Source organism: Leptodactylus fuscus, chromosome 2 (assembly GCF_031893055.1).
Source record: "Leptodactylus fuscus isolate aLepFus1 chromosome 2, aLepFus1.hap2, whole genome shotgun sequence".
In the NCBI taxonomy this organism is placed as follows: domain Eukaryota; kingdom Metazoa; phylum Chordata; class Amphibia; order Anura; family Leptodactylidae; genus Leptodactylus; species Leptodactylus fuscus.
The window spans coordinates 227198666-227218346 of NC_134266.1; the positions used below are offsets into that span (position 1 = coordinate 227198666).

General features: G+C 42.1%; 1 protein-coding gene and 1 pseudogene across 1 annotated transcript; both read left to right on the plus strand.

Moving 5' to 3' along the window:
* Positions 1 to 1865: 1865 nt before the first annotated feature.
* LOC142194117 (17-beta-hydroxysteroid dehydrogenase type 6-like) lies at positions 1866 to 5374 on the plus strand. Its single transcript, XM_075263139.1, has 4 exons — positions 1866 to 2178; positions 2233 to 2353; positions 3422 to 3588; positions 5119 to 5374. The coding sequence occupies exons 1-4, from the start codon at positions 1866 to 1868 to the stop codon at positions 5358 to 5360; spliced, it is 843 nt and encodes a 280-aa protein (XP_075119240.1). The 3' UTR covers positions 5361 to 5374.
* A 6459-nt stretch (positions 5375 to 11833) lies between these two features.
* Positions 11834 to 18778, plus strand: LOC142193869 (short-chain dehydrogenase/reductase family 9C member 7-like; annotated as a pseudogene).
* Positions 18779 to 19681: the final 903 nt, after the last annotated feature.

Sequence of the window (19681 nt, forward strand, 5' to 3'; positions counted from 1 at the left end):
TCTCTTTCCTCTGTGTTTTGTGTTGTTCCAATACACACCAAGAAAATAAACATGTGTTTAACAAAATATGTGTACCGGTAATTGGAATGATTTTGTGGGAGAAATATTTAATTTTCTGGAAAAATTTCAGGCATGCCAACACTTCTAGCCATGACTGTATGCACATATAGACCCTTCATCACACCCCAAAATTAAACAGGAACGCTCTGAACAAACTTTGCATAAATGAGTAGTACAGGGTATAAGAGATTATAATAGATTTTTTGTAATATATTTTACTGGACAGAAATATTGCTTTTTGCCGGTCCATGTATTTGCAGACTTTAACTTCGTGCTGGGAACAGGACTCCTAGCATCCCCGTTATCTTTGATGCTGAGGCGTAAGTATCGGGGTAGAAGCTGTAGTGGCAACCACTGCACCTGGGAGCTTATGGGGGCCCCGCAAGCCCCCTAAGCTTTTTTTTTTTTTTTTTTTTTTTTAATAGGTTGTTACCTTCTGAAGTAATCCCACATAATACCGCGTGCAGAGGCCACTGTGGGACATAGTACTGTGTGCAGGGGGTCTCTATGGGAAATTATACTGTCTGGGGGGCCACTTTGGGACATTATAGGTTTTGTAAATGGGACGTTATAATGTGTGAGGGTCAGGAAAGGGAGCATTATGCCATGGGGAGAGCAAGTCAGAAGTTTGCTGGGGGGCCCAGTCTTGGCTAGTTTTAGTTTTGCCCCTGCTTTGATGGTAAGAGTCCCTGGGAGGTAGGGATTCCTAACTACAGTACTAAGAGTCCCAGTAAATCCAGCTACCGTACAGACCAAGTTTTATGAGTGAAACTCGGTCATGTGCAGCTAGCCTTAGGCTGAGGCCCCACGTAGGTTTTTGGAAATCGCAGCATGTCAGTTATACCTATGGAAACGCATTGAGGTTTTTCCAGCGCCACTTTTCACAGAAAGTCCACAGAGTTTTCCTCTGCTGACTTTCAGCTTCTATTCTACTTATAGGGAACTGTCAGTGTTTCCGTAGGTATACCTGACATGATGCGATTTCCAAAAACACAATGGTTTTGGAAATCACGGCATTTCCACTGCAGGTATCTTTCTGCAGTATGTGGATTGGATTCACTAGGGACTATAAAATGCTGCTCACTTAAGGGGAACCTATGGCCACTGAAGCTAAACACATTAGGATATATAGTTTTGCAGCAATTTATTCAGTACAAGTTGTAATTTCTGAATTGATATCTCTACTATGCTTAAAAACAGTCAGGGATAGTCAGTGTTTGACAGACCTCCATCTAGGACTGTGCGTACAGAAATAGCTGTCAGTCACGAATAGGACCACCCCATGACTCTATAAGGGTAAGTTCATATGGGGTCAATGAATGGGCCAAGTCCAGAGGAGGGTGTGTCTCAAGCCGAATCATGAGGCGAAATGGCCTGAAGAGTGAATATCTCACTTTTTTCTTGAGCCGGAACAGACCGGCTCCCGGAAAAAAAGACCTGAATGGCTTCCATTGATTTCAATGGGAGCCATCTTTTTGGTCAGGATTTTGAGGCGGATATGGCTGGTTTGTTCGGATTCCCAAAAAAGAAGTGAGATGCTCATTCTTCAGGCCGTTTCTCCTCATGATTCGGCTTGAGACACCCTCCTCTGGACTAGGTCCATTCATTGGGCCTAATCTGGAGCGGAGTGCGCGGCTGGACGAACTCTGTATGAACTTAGCCGAGCACAGAAAGTATATACCAGTCTGCTGTATAACATGCTGCCTGCATGTACATGGTGACAGGTTCCCTTTAGATGTGTTTCACAATTATGTTCAATCACTCAGTTACAATGTATATTGCAGGATAAAATCCTATCCCCCATCATGTGGCTCCTTCTGCCGGTGGTATTTGCTCTGATCCTGTTGTACAGATGGTACAAACAAAGTCTGATGCTCGAGAATGTCACTGACAAATACGTCTTTATTACTGGATGTGACACTGGATTTGGAAACCTGCTGGCAAAGCAGTTAGACAAGCGTGGAATGAAGGTCCTGGCTGCTTGTCTGACTGATCATGGGGCAAAGAATTTAAAGAAAGAGACCTCTAGTAGACTGCAGACAATATTACTGGATGTTACTGACAGCAAAAGTGTAAGATCTGCTGCCGAAATAGTGTCAAATACAGTTGGAAAAACAGGTGATCTTTTCTTTTTCCTTACATCATTTTCCTGCTTTCCTGGTATTTTTGTAGATTATACCGAGTACTACAGTAATTCTCTAGGACCAGAAAAGGGGTTTTGCTATTTTGTCTTTATAAGTGTTGCTGCATCAGTCCATGTACTGTGTCTGTGCTTCATCAGATCACCAGTCAGGTAAATGGCACTAAACTACAATACAATACTGATAGCTAGTAGCGGAAAAAAGAAGTGACCTGCCCTATCTTGCCATGGATTCCATGGTTGAATCACCTGCTGCGTCAACGGCGTGATGCTCTGGCCCATTCATTTGGGCCTAATCCATCGCGGAATGCCGCAATGGGATACCGGTACACTGCAGCAGCATCCCGTTGCGGCAGCCGCAACGGAATGTGTACACGCGGAACCAAGTGTGAACTAGCCCTTAGGGTCCATTCACACAGAGGAAAATGGTGAGGAATTTTGTACACACCAAACTAGGAGCGGACACTACATGTCGGACACCGACGGTAGTGTGAACGCCCCCTAAAATATTATTGAAAAAGACTTCAAAAAGGTGCAATTTATGCTAAAAAAGGCAGTGCAGGAGATTGACTCTGTATAACCTTATCACCCGAGTATATTAACTACCGCCCTGATTATCTCCTTCCCTCCCAGGGAAGTAAACTACGAAGGGTTTTTGATAAGAATATAAAACCCTTTGATAAGAGCTATTTTTGCTGGTAAACATATCTCTAAGGGGGCGTTCACACTACCGTCTGTGTCCGACAGGTAGTGTCCGCTCAAAATCTCGCACGGACATTAGGAGCGAACACTAGCTGTGTCCGTGACACTTGTCATTTATTTAAATGGCGATCGGGTGCGTTCTTTTGCACTCCGTGCCGTTCCTTCACTGTCCGCATGTAAAGATGTCCGACTTTTCAAGCGGACAGAAAAACCCGACATGTAGGGTTTTTAAGTCCTGTCGGACACAGACGGTAGTGTGAACGCCCCCTAAGGGTGCATGCACACTGAGTAACGCCGGGCGTGTATGAGAGCCGTACACGCCGGCATTACAGCAGGGCTGCCGAACACTTCCCATTCACTTCAATGGGAGCGCTCGTAACAGCGGCGTTTACGAGCGCTCCCATTGAAGTGAATGGGAAGTGTTCGGCAGCCCTGCTGTAACGCCGGCGTGTACGGCTCTCATACACGCCCGGCGTTACGTAGTGTGCATGCACCCTAACACTTATTTTTTCCCTACAGGAGGGAATTACGTGATTTTGGAGTAAAAGTCTCCATCATAGAACCAGGAGGTTTCCAAACACCGATGATGCTCTCAGGTGATGTGCATATAAATAGCTTAAAGCGTGTTTGGGAAAACCTCCCCAAAGAAGTTAAAGATAGCTACGGCAAACAATACTACGAGCAATGTAAGTTGATTAAAAAACTTTGTTCCAGCTCCCTGCAAATATAAACAGAACAGATTCATTTTGGGTTTTTTTCTTCCCCCACTAAATTTATAGGGAAAATACTTGTAATTCCACAGCTAACAGTAACATGCTGTCTTTTAAAAAAAAAAAAAAAAAAAAAAATACTTGCATTTTTGATAATGCCACTTTTCAGCAACTTTCTTTTTCCATAATATGTGGATGAGATTAACCAGTTAAGGACCGCCGGCATTCACACAGAGTTTACGCTCCGCTCATTCTGAGCGTAAGCTCCTTCAGAGTGAGCGACGTAAAAAACAGATCCCATTGACTTGAATGGATGCCGGCATACGAGTGCTCCCCATTGAAATCAATGGGAGGCTTTTTTTCCCTATTTCTTTCAATGTGATATGCGTGTATCACATTGAAAGCTCACAAGTTTTATGTTCAGAATGAGCGAGCGTAAACTCCGTGTGCAGGCTCCCTAAGACTGTCAGAGGAAACCTCTTAAACACAAGGTTGTGCAGAGTCTTCAAAGCTCTTCCAGTGGAAGGATCAATGTCAATGTTAGGTTAATGTAGAGATCTTCTTACTGAGGCCCCTGAATACATTAATACTGTCCAGAATATTTTAGTGCTTTACAATTATTACTGCTATGATATACATCAGCCTCGTGTTTATGGCTTGTGGTGTCTCACTATATGTTTTATGGGAGCTGTTAAAAAAAAAAAACAACATTTTTCCCCGTGGAATCAATAAAGTTTCTATCTATCTATTAGTAAGTCCTGGAAAACCCCTTTAAACATTTCCTTCCACCCACCACAACTCTTATAATTCAACCACATTTTTTAATTGCATGCTTGCATCTCAGTTAGTTGAAAGTAGTATTGATATCTTACACATTTATTTCACATACATAAAACATGCCATGGGTACCTGTTGCAGCCCACTAGAACCCCTTGCCTGAATTATTTCATCCATAATCCCCTTAGAAGCCGAGAAGAGGCCCTCTCTGATGTCTGTTGGAGTATATACTATAAAGAGATATCCCTGGAACATCAATAAACTTGAACAGATGGAGTTGTGCAGAAGTGCAGCCAACTCTACATTGACCTCTCTATAGGAAATACTGCTGATGTGAATCAGCAATTGATGCCCAGGGGACCCAAATGTGTCCAGCAGGTGAGGGTTCCAGAGGTGGCTCCTACACTTGCCCGGAGTTAATGGTATATATCCTATAGATTTGGGGAAATTTCATAAATGTTTAACATGTGAGTACCCTGTTAAAGAAAAAATGTGGCTATTTTTTGGGGAAAAAAGGGACGTTTCACCACAGAAAATACAGTAAAAAAAAAAAAAGAAGAAGCCTACGATATCTATCAATTACAATGTAGGTGCATGTCACTGTTACTTGTACACATTTACAACATCCTTTAGGTTGCAAAAAATTTATTCGGAAATCTGAGTCATTTGCCTGGACTAATAGGGAACATAACATTTTGTAGCATAACATGTTCACTCCTCTATTCACAGATGAGAAAAATCTGAAGGCCCTTTTTAATACAGCCAGTCCAAAGACCTATCAGGTTCCAGACTGTATGGAGCATGCATTGACTGCTGTGTACCCTTGGACAAGATATTCTCTTGGATGGGACTGCAAGCTTATCTACCTTCCGTTATCTTACCTCCCCACTGTGTTATCGGACTATGTGATGGCTCGCTTTTCACCCAAACCAGCCAACAAAGCTGAACAAAGCACAACCACATGTGGCTGATTCAGAATAACATTGGTATAAGTCCAGTCTTACTGAGATGTATTAATATAAACTAGTGGAATACTCGCGGCTTCGCTCGCAGAAAATATGTTAAATTGTTGGTTATGCTAGCTAAAGTAAAAATTTTCAGTGTCACACTAAAATTGACATTTTCACAGCGCTACAGTAAATCTTTTTTCCACTTTAAATTGTTATTATTTTGTCATTTTACTAATTTGTTGTAACATTGATGTGAACAACTTTTTAAAAAATTTTTTTTATTGATTTTATATGTTCAATACATATTATGTAGTATAAACTATTACAACTATTTTGTTAACTGTTTTTTTTAATAAAAAATTTAAAATTTATGCACCTTACACAAACATATAAAACCTATACACCCAATTAACAACATAGTGCAAGTCTTCCAGTGTAATATATAAGTAGTTCACGGGCAAAAGAGTAAAATTGGCCTGAAGAATCGGCCTGAGCATCTTGCTTCTTTTTCTGGGAGCTGGAACAAACGGCTCCTGGAAAAAAGACCTGACCGGCTCCCATTGATTTCAATGGGAGCCATCTTTTGGTCAGGATTTTGAGGCCGTATCCGTATTCTCAAAAAACTCCGTGTGAACTTTCCATCAGAGTTCAGTCCAAAACAGGGGTAGCCGCGACCGGATGCCAGTGTAGTGCATATAGTGCATCGGCATCCAGTTGCGGCATTCCGCTCCAGACGGGCTCTCCAAATTAATGCCGGCTACTTTAAGTGATTGACCTTGTGCTTTGTTTTTAGCTCAGGCCTCCTCAGGTTCCGCACCAAAAAATGGGTAGCTGTGACTGAATGCTGGTGCACAGCATCGGCAGCCAGTCGCACATTCCGCTCTGAATTAGGCCCAATGAATGGGCCTATTCCGGAGTAGGGAGTATCTTCAGGCCGAATTTCAAGGCGAATTGGCCTGAAGAATGAGCATCTCACCTCTTTTTCCAGGAGCTGGAATAAACGACTCCTGGAAAAAAGACCTGACCGGCTCCCATTGATTTCAATGGGAGTCGTCTTTTTGGTCAGGATTTTGAGGCCATATCCATATCCTCAAAATACCCCGTGAGGAACTTACCCTCAGAGTTCGGTCCAAAAAAACGGTTAGCCGCACTGGATGCCGCCCATAAAGTGCACCGGCATCCAGTTGAGGCATTCTGCTCCGGATTAGGCCCAAATGAAGGGCCTAGTCAGGAGGGAGTGTTGTGCTGCGGACATCTACGGCTGATTCAGCTGCGAAATCCGTGTCAAGAAAGGGCATGTCGCTTCTTTTTTCTGTGAGCAGTAACAAACTGCTCACCGAAAAAGGAACCAATTAAATCCAATGAGAGGTGGTTTTTTGAGCCAGATTTTGACGCGGATTCCGTGTCATAATCCGGACCAAAAAAAACCTGTCTGAAACCAGCCTAAGTGATATTACAGACAGCACTAGATTAAAGGGCAAAGAGCCGTGCGCCCTCCATCTAAAAGAGTGGCCACAATCCCAGATGATGCAAAAGCCAAGGTAATGTCTTAGTTTAAGCCAATTTCTGCAAGCAGCAAATTAATTAAAAATGTTTTACCAGAACCTCCTGGTGCATCTAGGAAAAATAGTCCCCCATGTCCACTGGAAATCCGAGCCATAATTGCCAAAATTCACAGCTTTGTGCACAAAGTAATCTATGGAACCGCCAAATCCATGGCCCAGAGGCCCGTGAAAAATACTGTAGTCTGCAAACAGCCACTAAGGATACCAGACGTGTTTTGTCAGTGCGTGTCGTGTGTGTGTGTGTGTGCATGCATGTGATCCATGTGTATGTATGCGTGTGTGCATTCACGTGTGTGGTTCGTGTATATGTATGCGTGTATACGCGCATGTGATCCATGTATTTGTGATCCATGTATTCATGCATAATGCAAGTGTCCATCCGTGCGGTAGTTGTGTATGAGTACACGTGCTATGTTTGTCCGTATGCGTAGTGTGCATTCATCTGAGTGTGTTTGCGTGCGTGTGTGGTCCTTGCATGTGCGTGCGTGTATGTGTGTGTGGTGTGCATATGGTATTTATGGGATGGAGTTGTGGTATTTGTGGGGGGTGTTTGTGTTGTGTGTGTCTAGAGTGGTCTGGTGTGTTGTGACATTTGTGTGGTGACAAGATCACTGCACCTTCTTCAAGGACGTTTTTCTGATGTGGATTTTATTATGAAATCTAAAGATTTGAGACCGGGATTTCCGCTTTCTTTGATTTGTGAATTTATGTACATCGTCCTATTGATGTTACTGCTGCTAGTTTTATCCCTCCTCGGTTCCTAGAGCCAAGTTTAGGTGCATTAAGGCCCTTCCTTCTTCCTGTTCATGTGTTTTTTGCTTTTTGGCCAATTTAGCATTCAGTCATCCTTGTTCAGCTCTAGCAAGGAGTTCTCCTCTCATCTGATGCTGTTCTGCAAAGTTAGAAGAATTTAGCCTGAAAATAAAAAGTCATCTGGGATCTTCTTACCCACCTGCTCGGCTGAGCTGACGCTGTCTATCAACGTTTCTTGGAGTAAGTAGTTAGTTCAATATTGACATAATAGTGAGATTTTCTCTAGATCAGGGATAGGGAACCTTCGACTCTCCAGCTGCTGTAAAACTACAACTCCCAGCATGCATACTTTCTCTGCTGTTCTTGGAACTCCCATGGAAGTGAATGGAGCATGTTGGGAGTTGTAGTTTCCCAGCAGCTGAAGTGCCGAACGTTCCCTACCCCTGATCTAGATCCTAAACTCTTGCTGGCTTGTATTACATTATAATTATTATCCGTCATTCCTTTTCTAAGAATGGATATAATAAGCTCATTGTGTTTCCGCACATGTTTTGGGTTCACTGTGAAAAAAGAAAAAGCCATATGCTTAACTATATATCTCTGTAGTTCTATGTGTCTGCTAATAACTTTTATGTTAAAATTGTGGTAGAAATTACCTGGATGCAGGAGGGTTAAAGGAGTTTTTGGAAAGTACAAATTGTTTACATAAGGGTTAAAAAAAAAAAAAAAAAAACAGCGATACTTACCTCACCAATCCATTGCTGCTATCATTCCAAGAGTTACTTACCCCTTTAATACACCTCACCAATTTTGATCAACATATGAAGTTTTATTTGCAATCATATAGCATAGCACAATGTCCTGTCTGAATACTATATGTTACACAAGCCTGTCTTACAGACAAAAAGGGTAGGGCACCATTTAAGTTCTTACCTGAGGCAGCGCAGAAGCTAGAACTGGCCCTGCAGTTCACAATACAAACAAATTGTACAGTTTTGAGATGTGATTTTGCAATGCACCATGTTACTGTGTAGCCCTATCCTATAACAGATTGCTAGGCTGCTACCTATATTATCTAATCTAATAAAATGCTGATGTGAAGCAGCTGGTCACAATTTGCCTGCTGTGGATGGAGTCTATTGCTTTGCGGTGAGGGTATGTTAGCATGATGTATTTTTGCTTAAGAATTGTGAGCTACACATTGATGGAATTAAAAACATGCATTTCTACAACAAAAAAAATCTTTTACGGGACAGTATGTTGCTGGGAGGTAGGGATTCCTAACTACAGTACTAAGAGTCACAGTAAATCCAGCTACCTGGATGGGTGAAACTCGGTCGTGTGCCTTAAGCTGAGGCCCCACGTAGGTTTTTGGAAATCGCAGCATGTCAGTTATACCTATGGAAATGCATTGCGGTTTTTCCAGCACCACTTTTCACAGAAAGTTCACAGCGTTTTCCTCTGCTGACTTTCAGCTTCTATTCTACTTATAGGGAACTGTCAGTGTTTCCGTAGGTATACCTGACATGATGCGATTTCCAAAAACACAATGGTTTTGGAAATCACAGCATTTCCACCGCAGGTATCTTTCTGCAGTATGTGGATTGGATTCACTAGGGACTATAAAATGCTGTTCACTTAATGGGAACCTATGGCCAAGAACATGCATTGCAATCTGCAAGAAGCATGCTATAGAGAAGGAGAAGCTGAACACATTGGGATATATATAAAGGAGTGTGATGGATGTTGCTGGGTGGATGGTGGGATAGGGTCCCAATCCGTATTCTATATCATAAATGATCCCACCGAGAGACAATAAATCTTTTTGCGTGATTGCGTTTTATTCTCAAGTGTTTCTACAATGCTTGGTGAAAACGAAAATAAACGTTTTCGGCCTGACCGGCCTTCATCAGACTCTACAAAATAAGTAAAATACAAAACAAAGGACAAAAGTGAGTATCACACCATAGCATAGCATGTGTTAATATACATTAGAGGTGGAGTGGACAATAACTGACTATACATAATATACAAAGTCATCACTACTACGCTGTGTTGGAAACAAGAACAGAAAATCAAGTCGATATCACAAGAGACGATCCTGGATTACGCAAGCTGATTATCACAGAGTTACATAAAACATAATCCGCCGTTCGTAGTGGATGGTAGTACAGATTGCCGGGAGACAGAGCGGTCACGTGGGGAGGCGTTCCATGTGACTGTGGTTACCCAGTTAACCTACAGCGCCACGGCCCCTGCATGTAAGTGTCTGCAGCGATGTGGTAACGTAGGAGATGGAGGGGCTGAAGTAATTCTAAGGATATATGAGTGCTGAATGTGTGTATGTAGGAATGGGGTGGAGGCTGTCATGTAAACGTATTTGAGTAGATAAGGTATTGAGGACCCCATTGGAGGGAATTGAATAAATAAGACAATGTTACATGATACATACATGTGTGTGTATTGAGATATAGGATGGGGGACACAAAGTAAAGAAATTGAAATAAGAGATAGAAGAGGAAGTATGAAGGGAGTATTTTAAGAAATAGAAAGTGAGGAGTAAAAAGATAGTGTACAAGGTTAGTTAGAGAAAATGAATGGAGAGTGGCAGATTGAGATCCAGTATTGCTAAGAGTAGCAATACCAAGTTATTGTGGACCAAGGATACCTTTTTCCACGACGTCACAAATCCAGAGTATATAGTCATCTAACGGCGGTTCTGAAAAACATGAAATATATGTCAATAAATCAGGTCCAGTTCTATAGGAAAGCGGATATATCATATTCCCTGTTCAATCCCAGAGGTTCCATGGTTTGAAGGGTGTAAATCCAAAATGCCTCCCTCCGTTTTAGGAGGCGTATCTTATGACTTTGTATATTATGTATAGTCAGTTATTGTCCACTCCACCTCTAATGTATATTAACACATGCTATACTATGGTGTGATACTCACTTTTGTCCTTTGTTTTGTATTTTACTTATTTTGTAGAGTCTGATGAAGGCCGGTCAGGCCGAAAACGTTTATTTTCGTTTTCACCATGCATTGTAGAAACACTTGAGAATAAAACGCAATCACGCAAAAAGATTTATTGTCTCTCGGTGGGATCATTTATGACATTAGGATATATAGTTTTGCAGCAAGCAGCAATTTATTCAGTAGAAGTTGTAATTTCAGAATTAATATCTCTACTAATATCTTTCTATGCTTAAAAACAGTCAGGGCTAGTCAGTGTTTGACAGACCTCCATGTAGGACTGTGAGTACAGAAATAGCTGTCAGTCATGAATAGGACCACCCCATGACTCTATAAGGGTAAGTTCACATGGGGTTTTTTGGTCCGGAACCTGTGGCGGGTAGACGTGACTGAAAGCTGGTGCACTGCACCGTCATCCAGCCTCGCAGTCCGCTCCAGATTAGGCCCAAAGAATGGGTGTGTTTCAAGCCGAATCATGAGGCAAAACGGCCTGAAGAATGAGCATCTCGCTTCTTTTTCCGGAAAAAAGACCTGAACGGCTCCCATCGATTTCAATGGGAGCCGTCATTTTGGTCAGGATTTTGAGGCGGATATGGTCTCAAAATCCTGACCAAAAATCTCCGTGTGAACTTAGCCTAAAATCTCTGTGTGAACATAACCTAAGGGTAAGTTCACATGGAGATTTTTGGTCAGGATTTTGAGGCTGTATCTACCTCAAAATCCTGACCAAAAAGACGGCTCCCATTGAAATCAATGGGAGCCACTCAGGTCTTTTCTTCCAGGAGCCGGTTTGTTCCGGCTCCTGGAAAAAGAAGCGAGATGCTCATTCTTCAGGCCGTTTCGCCTCATGATTCGGATTGAGACACACCCTCCTCCGGACTAGGCCCATTCATTGGGCCTAATCTGGAGCGGAGTGCGTGGCTGGATGCCAGTGCAGTGCACCAGCTTTCAGTCACGTCTACCCGGTTTCTGGTCTACCCGCTTTCTGCTACCCGGCTTTTGGTCCGGAACCTGAGGCGGCCTCTGCCTCAGGTTTCAGACCAATAAACTATGTATGAACTTAGCCTAACAGTTTCTAAGCATAGAAAGTATATATGAGTCTGCTGTATAACATGCTGCCTGCATGTACATGATGACGGGTTCCCTTTAGATGTGTTTCACAATTATGTTCAATCACTCAGTTACAATGTATATTGCAGGATAAAATCCTATCCCCCATCATGTGGCTCCTTCTGCCGGTGGTATTTGCTCTGATCCTGTTGTACAGATGGTACAAACAAAGTCTGATGCTCGAGAATGTCACCGACAAATACGTCTTTATTACTGGATGTGACACTGGATTTGGAAACCTGCTGGCAAAGCAGTTAGACAAGCGTGGAATGAAGGTCCTGGCTGCTTGTCTGACTGATCATGGGGCAAAGAACTTAAAGAAAGAGACCTCTAGTAGACTGCAGACAATATTACTGGATGTTACTGACAGCAAAAGTGTAAGATCTGCTGCCGAAATAGTGTCAAATACAGTTGGAAAAACAGGTGATCATTTATTTTTCCTTACATCATTTTCCTGCTTTCCTGGTATTTTTGTAGATTATACCGAGTACTACAGTAATTCTCTAGGACCAGAAAAGGGGTTTTGCTATTTTGTCTTTATAAGTGTTGCTGCGTCAGTCCATGTACTGTGTCTGGTGCTTCATCAGATCACAAGTCAGGTAAATGGCACTAAACTACAATACAATACTGCTAGCTAGTAGCGGAAAAAAGAAGCGACCTGCCCTATCTTGCCATGGATTCCGTGGCTGAATCAGCCGCTGTGTCCTCGGCGTGATGCTCTGGCCCATTCATTTGGGCGTAATCCATTGCGGAATGCCGCAATGGGATGCCGGTGCACTGCAGCAGCATCCCGTCTACACTGAAATTCCACACCAAATTCCTCACCATTTTTCTCCGTGTGATTGGCCCCTTAAGGTGCATTCACACAGTGTATTTTGGCGAGGAAAAAAATCAGGAATTAGGAAATGTTTTTTCCTACAGCACAGTGTATGGACCTTGAAAAAACTGTTAGGCCTTGTTCACACGGGGCACGGTACCGCGTATTTTGGTCCTGATTCTGATGCGGGAAGCCGCGTCAGGATAGGACGCCAGGGCTGACTCAGACACGTAATCTGCCTGAAGAAAGGGCAGCTTGCTTCTTTTTTCTGTGAGCCGGAACATACCGGTGGATTTTGAGATGGATTCGGCGTCAGAATCCGCCCCCTCTTGTTCCGTGTGAACGAGCCCTTAGCGGTTTTTCCATGTGGTTTTTGCCAATTCCACGTGGATTTTCCAGCTCCCGTTGACGGTTTTGGTTTTTGCAGGTGAAATCCAACTGAAGGAAGCTTTTTTTCCACTAGCGGAAAAAATTCGCTAGCGGAACCCATGGAACTCTATGGAGAGGCATTTTTTCCACATGGATTCCGACACGGATTCAGCGTCAAAATCCTCGCCAAAAAACTCAATGTGAATGGAATCAAAGATAGTGATTTCTACTACTGAGATGATGGAGAGAGGCTGAACTAAAAAATAAAAAATAATTTAATTTACAGGTCACATTAGCAAAAAGAAGAATGTTATAATTTAAGCTAGATTACAGTAAATCTAATCTAAAATCTATACAAAGAATTGGTGCAGTTTAGAAAGATCAAGCACCGTTCACACCAGCAGGTATCTAATGCAATTAACTTTCCTTTATGCATGGATAGATGATTCAGTATGAGCTGTATTTTTTTTACATTGCAGGGCTCTGGGGCTTGGTTAATAATGCAGGTACAATAATTTTTGGTCCCAATGAATGGCAAACAAAGGAAGATTTTGTGAAGGTCCTTAATGTGAATTTGATTGGAATGGTGGATGTGACTACATCTACTGCCTCTGGTAAGGAAAGCCCAAGGACGCATTGTTAACGTATCTAGTGCTTATGGAAGACTGTCTTCACTTGGAGGATATTGCATGTCAAAGTATGGTGTGGAGGCTTTCTCTGATAGCTTAAGGTAAGTTTTTATAAGATGGTGGTAATAACTTCTAATGTTCATAACTGGTGCAGATGCAAAATGCTAAAATGAAGGGTTGGGGCCACATTTTATGTCCTGTTTTCTATCTTCCTCTGTTGATTAAAGATAACGGGGGTTATTTATCATCTCCCTCCTTTTTGGCCATACTTTTTGCAGCTGTGCCTTTTTTTAGACTAGTTTTACTGTGGTGCCTAGTTATGATGTTGGCGCACCTCCTTGCTAAGTGTTGTGCACATGTTAGTTTAGATGCATCTTTTTTGGCCATGTGCATTTTGCCCCTTTTTTGTTCAAAAACGTGCAATTGCTAAAATATTATTGAAAAAGACCTTAAAAAAGTGCAATTTATGCTAAAAAAGGCACAATACAAGAAATCAAAGATCCACAATTATATGACAAATAAAACTTCACATTTAATAATCATCTAAAATATAATTAACCCCAATGATTGGATGGTATAAAAATAAGAAAATAATTGGAATGCTTTTACCTGTTCCCGATGAAGGGAGTCATACCCCACCTTTAGGGCTTCAATTTATCCAAACGCAAAGGAGTGCAGGAGATTGACTCTGTATAACCCTATCACCCGAGCATATTAACTACCGCCCTGTGAATATCTCCTTCCCTCCCAGGGAAGTAAACTACGAAGGGTAATAGATAAGAGCTGTTTTTGCTGGTAAACATATCTCTAAGGGGGCGTTCAGACTACCGTCTGTGTCCAACAGGTAGTGTCCGCTCCTAGTGTCCGCTCAAAATCTGGCATGGACATTAGGAGCGAACACTAGCTGTGTCCGTGACACTTGTCATTTATTTAAATGGCGATCGGGTGCGTTCTTTTGCACTCCGTGCCCTTCCTTCACTGTCCGCATGTAAAGATGTCCGACTTTTCAAGCGGACAGAAAAACCCGACATGTAGGGTTTTTAAGTCCTGTTGGACACAGACGGTAGTGTGAACGCCCCCTAACACTTATTTTTTCTCTACAGGAGGGAATTACGTGATTTTGGAGTAAAAGTTTCCATCATAGAACCAGGAGGTTTCCAAACACCGATGATGCTCTCAGGTGATGTGCATATAAATAGCTTAAAGCGTGTTTGGGAAAACCTCCCCAAAGAAGTTAAAGATAGCTACGGCAAACAATACTACGAGCAATGTAAGTTGATTAAAAAACTTTGTTCCAGCTCCGTGCAAATATAAACAGAACAGATTCATTTTGGGGTTTTTTCTTCCCCCACTAAATTTATAGGGAAAATACTTGTAATTCCACAGCTAACAGTAACATGCTGTCTTTTAAAAAAAAAAAAAAAAAATACATGCATTTTTGATAATGCCACTTTTCAGCAACTTTCTTTTTCCATAATATGTGGATGAGATTAACCAGTTAAGGACCGCCGGCATTCACACAGAGTTTACGCTCCGCTCATTCTGAGCGTAAGCTCATTAGGCTTTCTTCCCTATTGCTTTGAATGTGATATGCGCGTATCACATTGAAAGCTCACGAGTTTTATGTTCAGAATGAGTGAGCGTAAACTCCGTGTGCAGGCTCCCTAAGACTGTCAGAGGAAACCTCTTAAACACAAGGTTGTGCAGAGTCTTCAAAGCTCTTCCAGTGGAAGGATCATCCAGCTTTCATGTGGCAGGAACAGGTTTAAAAGATCATTTATTCTATTGGCGATGATAATAATTTGACAAATGTACAAAGTCAATGTCAGGGTAATGTAGAGATCTTCTTACTGAGGCCCCTGAATACATTAATACTGTCCAGAATATTTTAGTGCTTTACAATTATTACTGCTATGATATACACTCACCGGCCAACTGCTCGTTAACATTTAATTTCTAAACAGCCAATCACATGGCGGCAACTCAGTGCATTTAGGCATGTAGACATGGTCAAGACAATCTCCTGCAGTTCAAACCGAGCATCAGTATGGGGAAGAAAGGTGATTTGAGTGCCTTTGAACGTGGCATGGTTGTTGGTGCCAGAAGGGCTGGTCTGAGTATTTCAGAAACTGCTGATCTACTGGGATTTTCACGCACAACTATCTCTAACATCCAGTGAGCGGCAGTTCTGTGGGCGGAAATGCGTTGTTGATGCCAGAGGTCAGAGGAGAATGGCCAGACTGGTTCGAGCTGATAGAAAGGCAACAGTGACTCAAATAGCCACCCGTTACAACCAAGGTAGCCAGAAGAGCATCTCTGAACACACAGTACGTCGAACTTTGAGGCAGATGGGCTACAGCAGCAGAAGACCACACCGGGTGCCACTCCTTTCAGCTAAGAACAGGAAACTGAGGCTACAATTTGCACAAGATCATCGAAATTGGACAATTGAAGATTGGAAAAACGCCTGGTCTGATGAGTCTCGATTTCTGCTGCGACATTCGGATGGTAGGGTCAGAATTTGGCGTCAACAACATGAAAGCATGGATCCATCCTGCCTTGTATCAACGGTTCAGGCTGGTGGTGGTGGTGTCATGGTGTGGGGAATATTTTCTTGGCTCTCTTTGGGCCCCTTGGTACCAATTGAACATCGTTGCAACGCCAAAGCCTACCTGAGTATTGTTGCTGACCATAAGATAAGATAAGATAAGATATTCCTTTAATAGTCCCACAATGGGGAAATTTCAGTGATACAGTTTCATAGATGGTACAGTAGTATATAACAAGAGAGAACACATAGAAGCTCATGGCAGATAGAGAAATCCTAGGAATCATAGCAACTAAAAAAGAAAGAAACACAGACACACTGCAGGATCATTTAGTTCTCTGTGCAGATTGATGTTAATAATAATAATTATAATAATAATAATACAGCCGACTTGGTTGTAGGACATGAGGAGGGGGGTCACAGCATGTGGATATAACAAGCAGAAATTTTTTGCAGAGGTGGGGGACATATGCAGCTATCATGATAACATGTGGCAGTTCCTTTGGTAGGTGGTGAGATCTTCTGCTCACAGCTGATAGTTCGGTATCTTGCATCAGCACTATTGTCCTTTTAACCACAAAAAATGCCCCAAATGTCCTTCATCACAAGCCGTCCTCCTCCTCCTTACCACAGTGTTCTACTGCCCCAAGGAAGTCAGAGACCATCCAGGTATACATGGTGCTGCTCTCTTGCCAAGCTTCCATAACTCCAGGGGTAGGTGGGTGATGGTAGGTTCCCAGGTTGTAACAGTGTCCCACGTGTCCACAGTAATAGAAAGAAATACCAGTCAGCTGTAGCATCTTCACACATCAGCAATTGACGCCAAAAATCATCTCCTTGAATGAAGAAGTCCGCATTTCCATGTAGGTTTCTCTTCCATGCCGCATGTTGAGCCATGCTGTCCTAGCTGGGGGGATGGTAACAGGCACATGTGGAAACCAGCTGAACCAGGTCTTGAGTCCATGCTTTACAATGGAAACAAAAGGAACAAAAAACTCCACAGGGTCTTCCATTCGATTTATAGTTGCTAAATTCATAGTGCTAGATTGCTTGGTTACCGGATTCTTGAAGATATAGAGAAAAAGAGTGAAAAAGGAAAGAAAAAGTTTGCTCCCAGCTTGGAGCACTGCATGTCCATGTCCATGTCCATCCCTTTATGACCACAATGTACCCAACATCTGATGGCTACTTTCAGCAGGATAATGCGCCATGACATAAAGCTGGAATCATCTAAGACTGGTTTCTTGAACATGACAATGAGTTCACTGTACTCCAATGGCCTCCACAGTCACCAGATCTCAATCCAATAGAGCATCTTTGGGATGTGGTGGAACGGGAGATTCGCATCATGGATGTGCAGCCGACAAATCTGCGGCAACTGTGTGATGCCATCATGTCAATATGGACCAAAATCTCTGAGGAATGCTTCCAGCACCTTGTTGAATCTATGCCACGAAGAATTGAGGCAGTTCTGAAGGCAAAAGGGGGTCCAACCCGTTACTAGCATGGTGTACCTAATAAAGTGGCCGGTGAGTGTACATGTGATTAGCCTCGTGTTCATGGCTTGTGCTGTCTCACTATATGTTTTATGGGAGCTGTTAAAAAAAAAAAAAAAAAAAAACATTTTTCCCCGTGGAATCAATAAAGTTTCTATCTATCTATTATTAAGTCCTGGAAAACCCCTTTAAACATTTCCTTCCACCCACCACAACTCTTATAATTCAACCACATTTTTTAATTGCATACTTGCATCTCAATCAGTTGAAAGGAGTATTGATATCGTAAACATTTATTTCACATACATAAAACATGCCATGGGTACCTGTTGCAGCCCACTAGAACCCCTTGCCTGAATTATTTAATCCATAATCCCCTTAGAAGCCGAGAAGTAGCCCTCTCTGATGTCTGTTGGAGTATATACTGTAAAGAGATATCCCTGGAACATCAATAAACTTGAACAGATGGAGTTGTGCAGAAGTGCAGCCAACTCTACATTGACCTCTCTATAGGAAATACTGCTGATGTGAATCAGCAATTGATGCCCAGGGGACCCAAATGTGTCCAGCAGGTGAGGGTTCCAGAGGTGGCTCCTACACTTGCCCGGAGTTAATGGTATATATCCTATAGATTTGGGGAAATTTCATAAATGTTTAACATGTGAGTACCCTGTTAAAGAAAAAATGTGTCTATTTTTTTGGGGAAAAAGGGAAGTTTCACCACAGAAAATACAGTAAAAAAAAAAAAGAAGAAGCCTACGATATCTATCAATTACAATGTAGGTGCATGTCACTGTTACTTGTACACATTTACAACATCCTTTAGGTTGCAACAAATTTATTCGGAAATCTGAGTTATTTGCCTGGACTAATAGGGAACATAACATTTTGTAGCATAACATGTTCACTCCTCTATTCACAGATGAGAAAAATCTGAAGGCCTTTTTTAATACAGCCAGTCCAAGGACCTATCAGGTTCCAGACTGTATGGAGCATGCTTTGACTGCTGTGTACCCTTGGACAAGATATTCTCCTGGATGGGACTGCAAGCTTTTCTACCTTCCGTTATCTTACCTCCCCACTGTGTTATCGGACTATGTGATGGCTCGCTTTTCACCCAAACCAGCCAACAAAGCTGAACAAAGCACAACCACATGTGGCTGATTCAGAATAACATTGGTATAAGTCCAGTCTTACTGAGATGTATTAATATAAACTAGTGGAATACTTGCGGCTTCGCTTGCAGAAAATATGTTAAATTGTTGGTTATGCTAGCTAAAGTAAAAATTTTCAGTGTCACACTAAAATTGACATTTTCATAGCGCTACAGTAAATCTTTTATCCACTTTAAATTGCTATTATTTTGTCATTTTACTAATTTGTTGTAACATTGATGTGAACAACAACTTTATAAAAAAATTTCAACATTTTTATTGATTTTATATGTTCAATACATATTATGTAGTATAAACTATTACAACTATTTTAACTGGTTTTTTTTTAATAAAAAATTTAAATTTATGCACCTTACACAAACATATAAAACCTATACACCCAATTAACAACATAGTCTTCCAGTGTAATATATAAGTAGTTCACGGGCAAAAGAGTAAAATTGGCCTGAAGAATCGGCCTGAGCATCTTGCTTCTTTTTCTGGGAGCTGGAACAAACGGCTCCTGGAAAAAAGACCTGACCGGCTCCCATTGATTTCAATGGGAGCCATCTTTTGGTCAGGATTTTGAGGCCGTATCCGTATTCTCAAAAAACTCCGTGTGAACTTTCCATCAGAGTTCAGTCCAAAACACGGGTAGCCGCGACCGGATGCCAGTGTAGTGCATATAGTGCATCGGCATCCAGTTGCGGCATTCCGCTCCAGACGGGCTCTCCAAATTAATGCCGGCTACTTTAAGTGATTGACCTTGTGCTTTGTTTTTAGCGCAGGCCTCCTCAGGTTCCGCACCAAAAAATGGGTAGCTGCGACTGAATGCTGGTGCACTGCATGGGCAGCCAGTCGCACATTCCGCTCTGAATTAGGCCCAATGAATGGGCCTATTCCGGAGTAGGGAGTATCTTCAGGCCG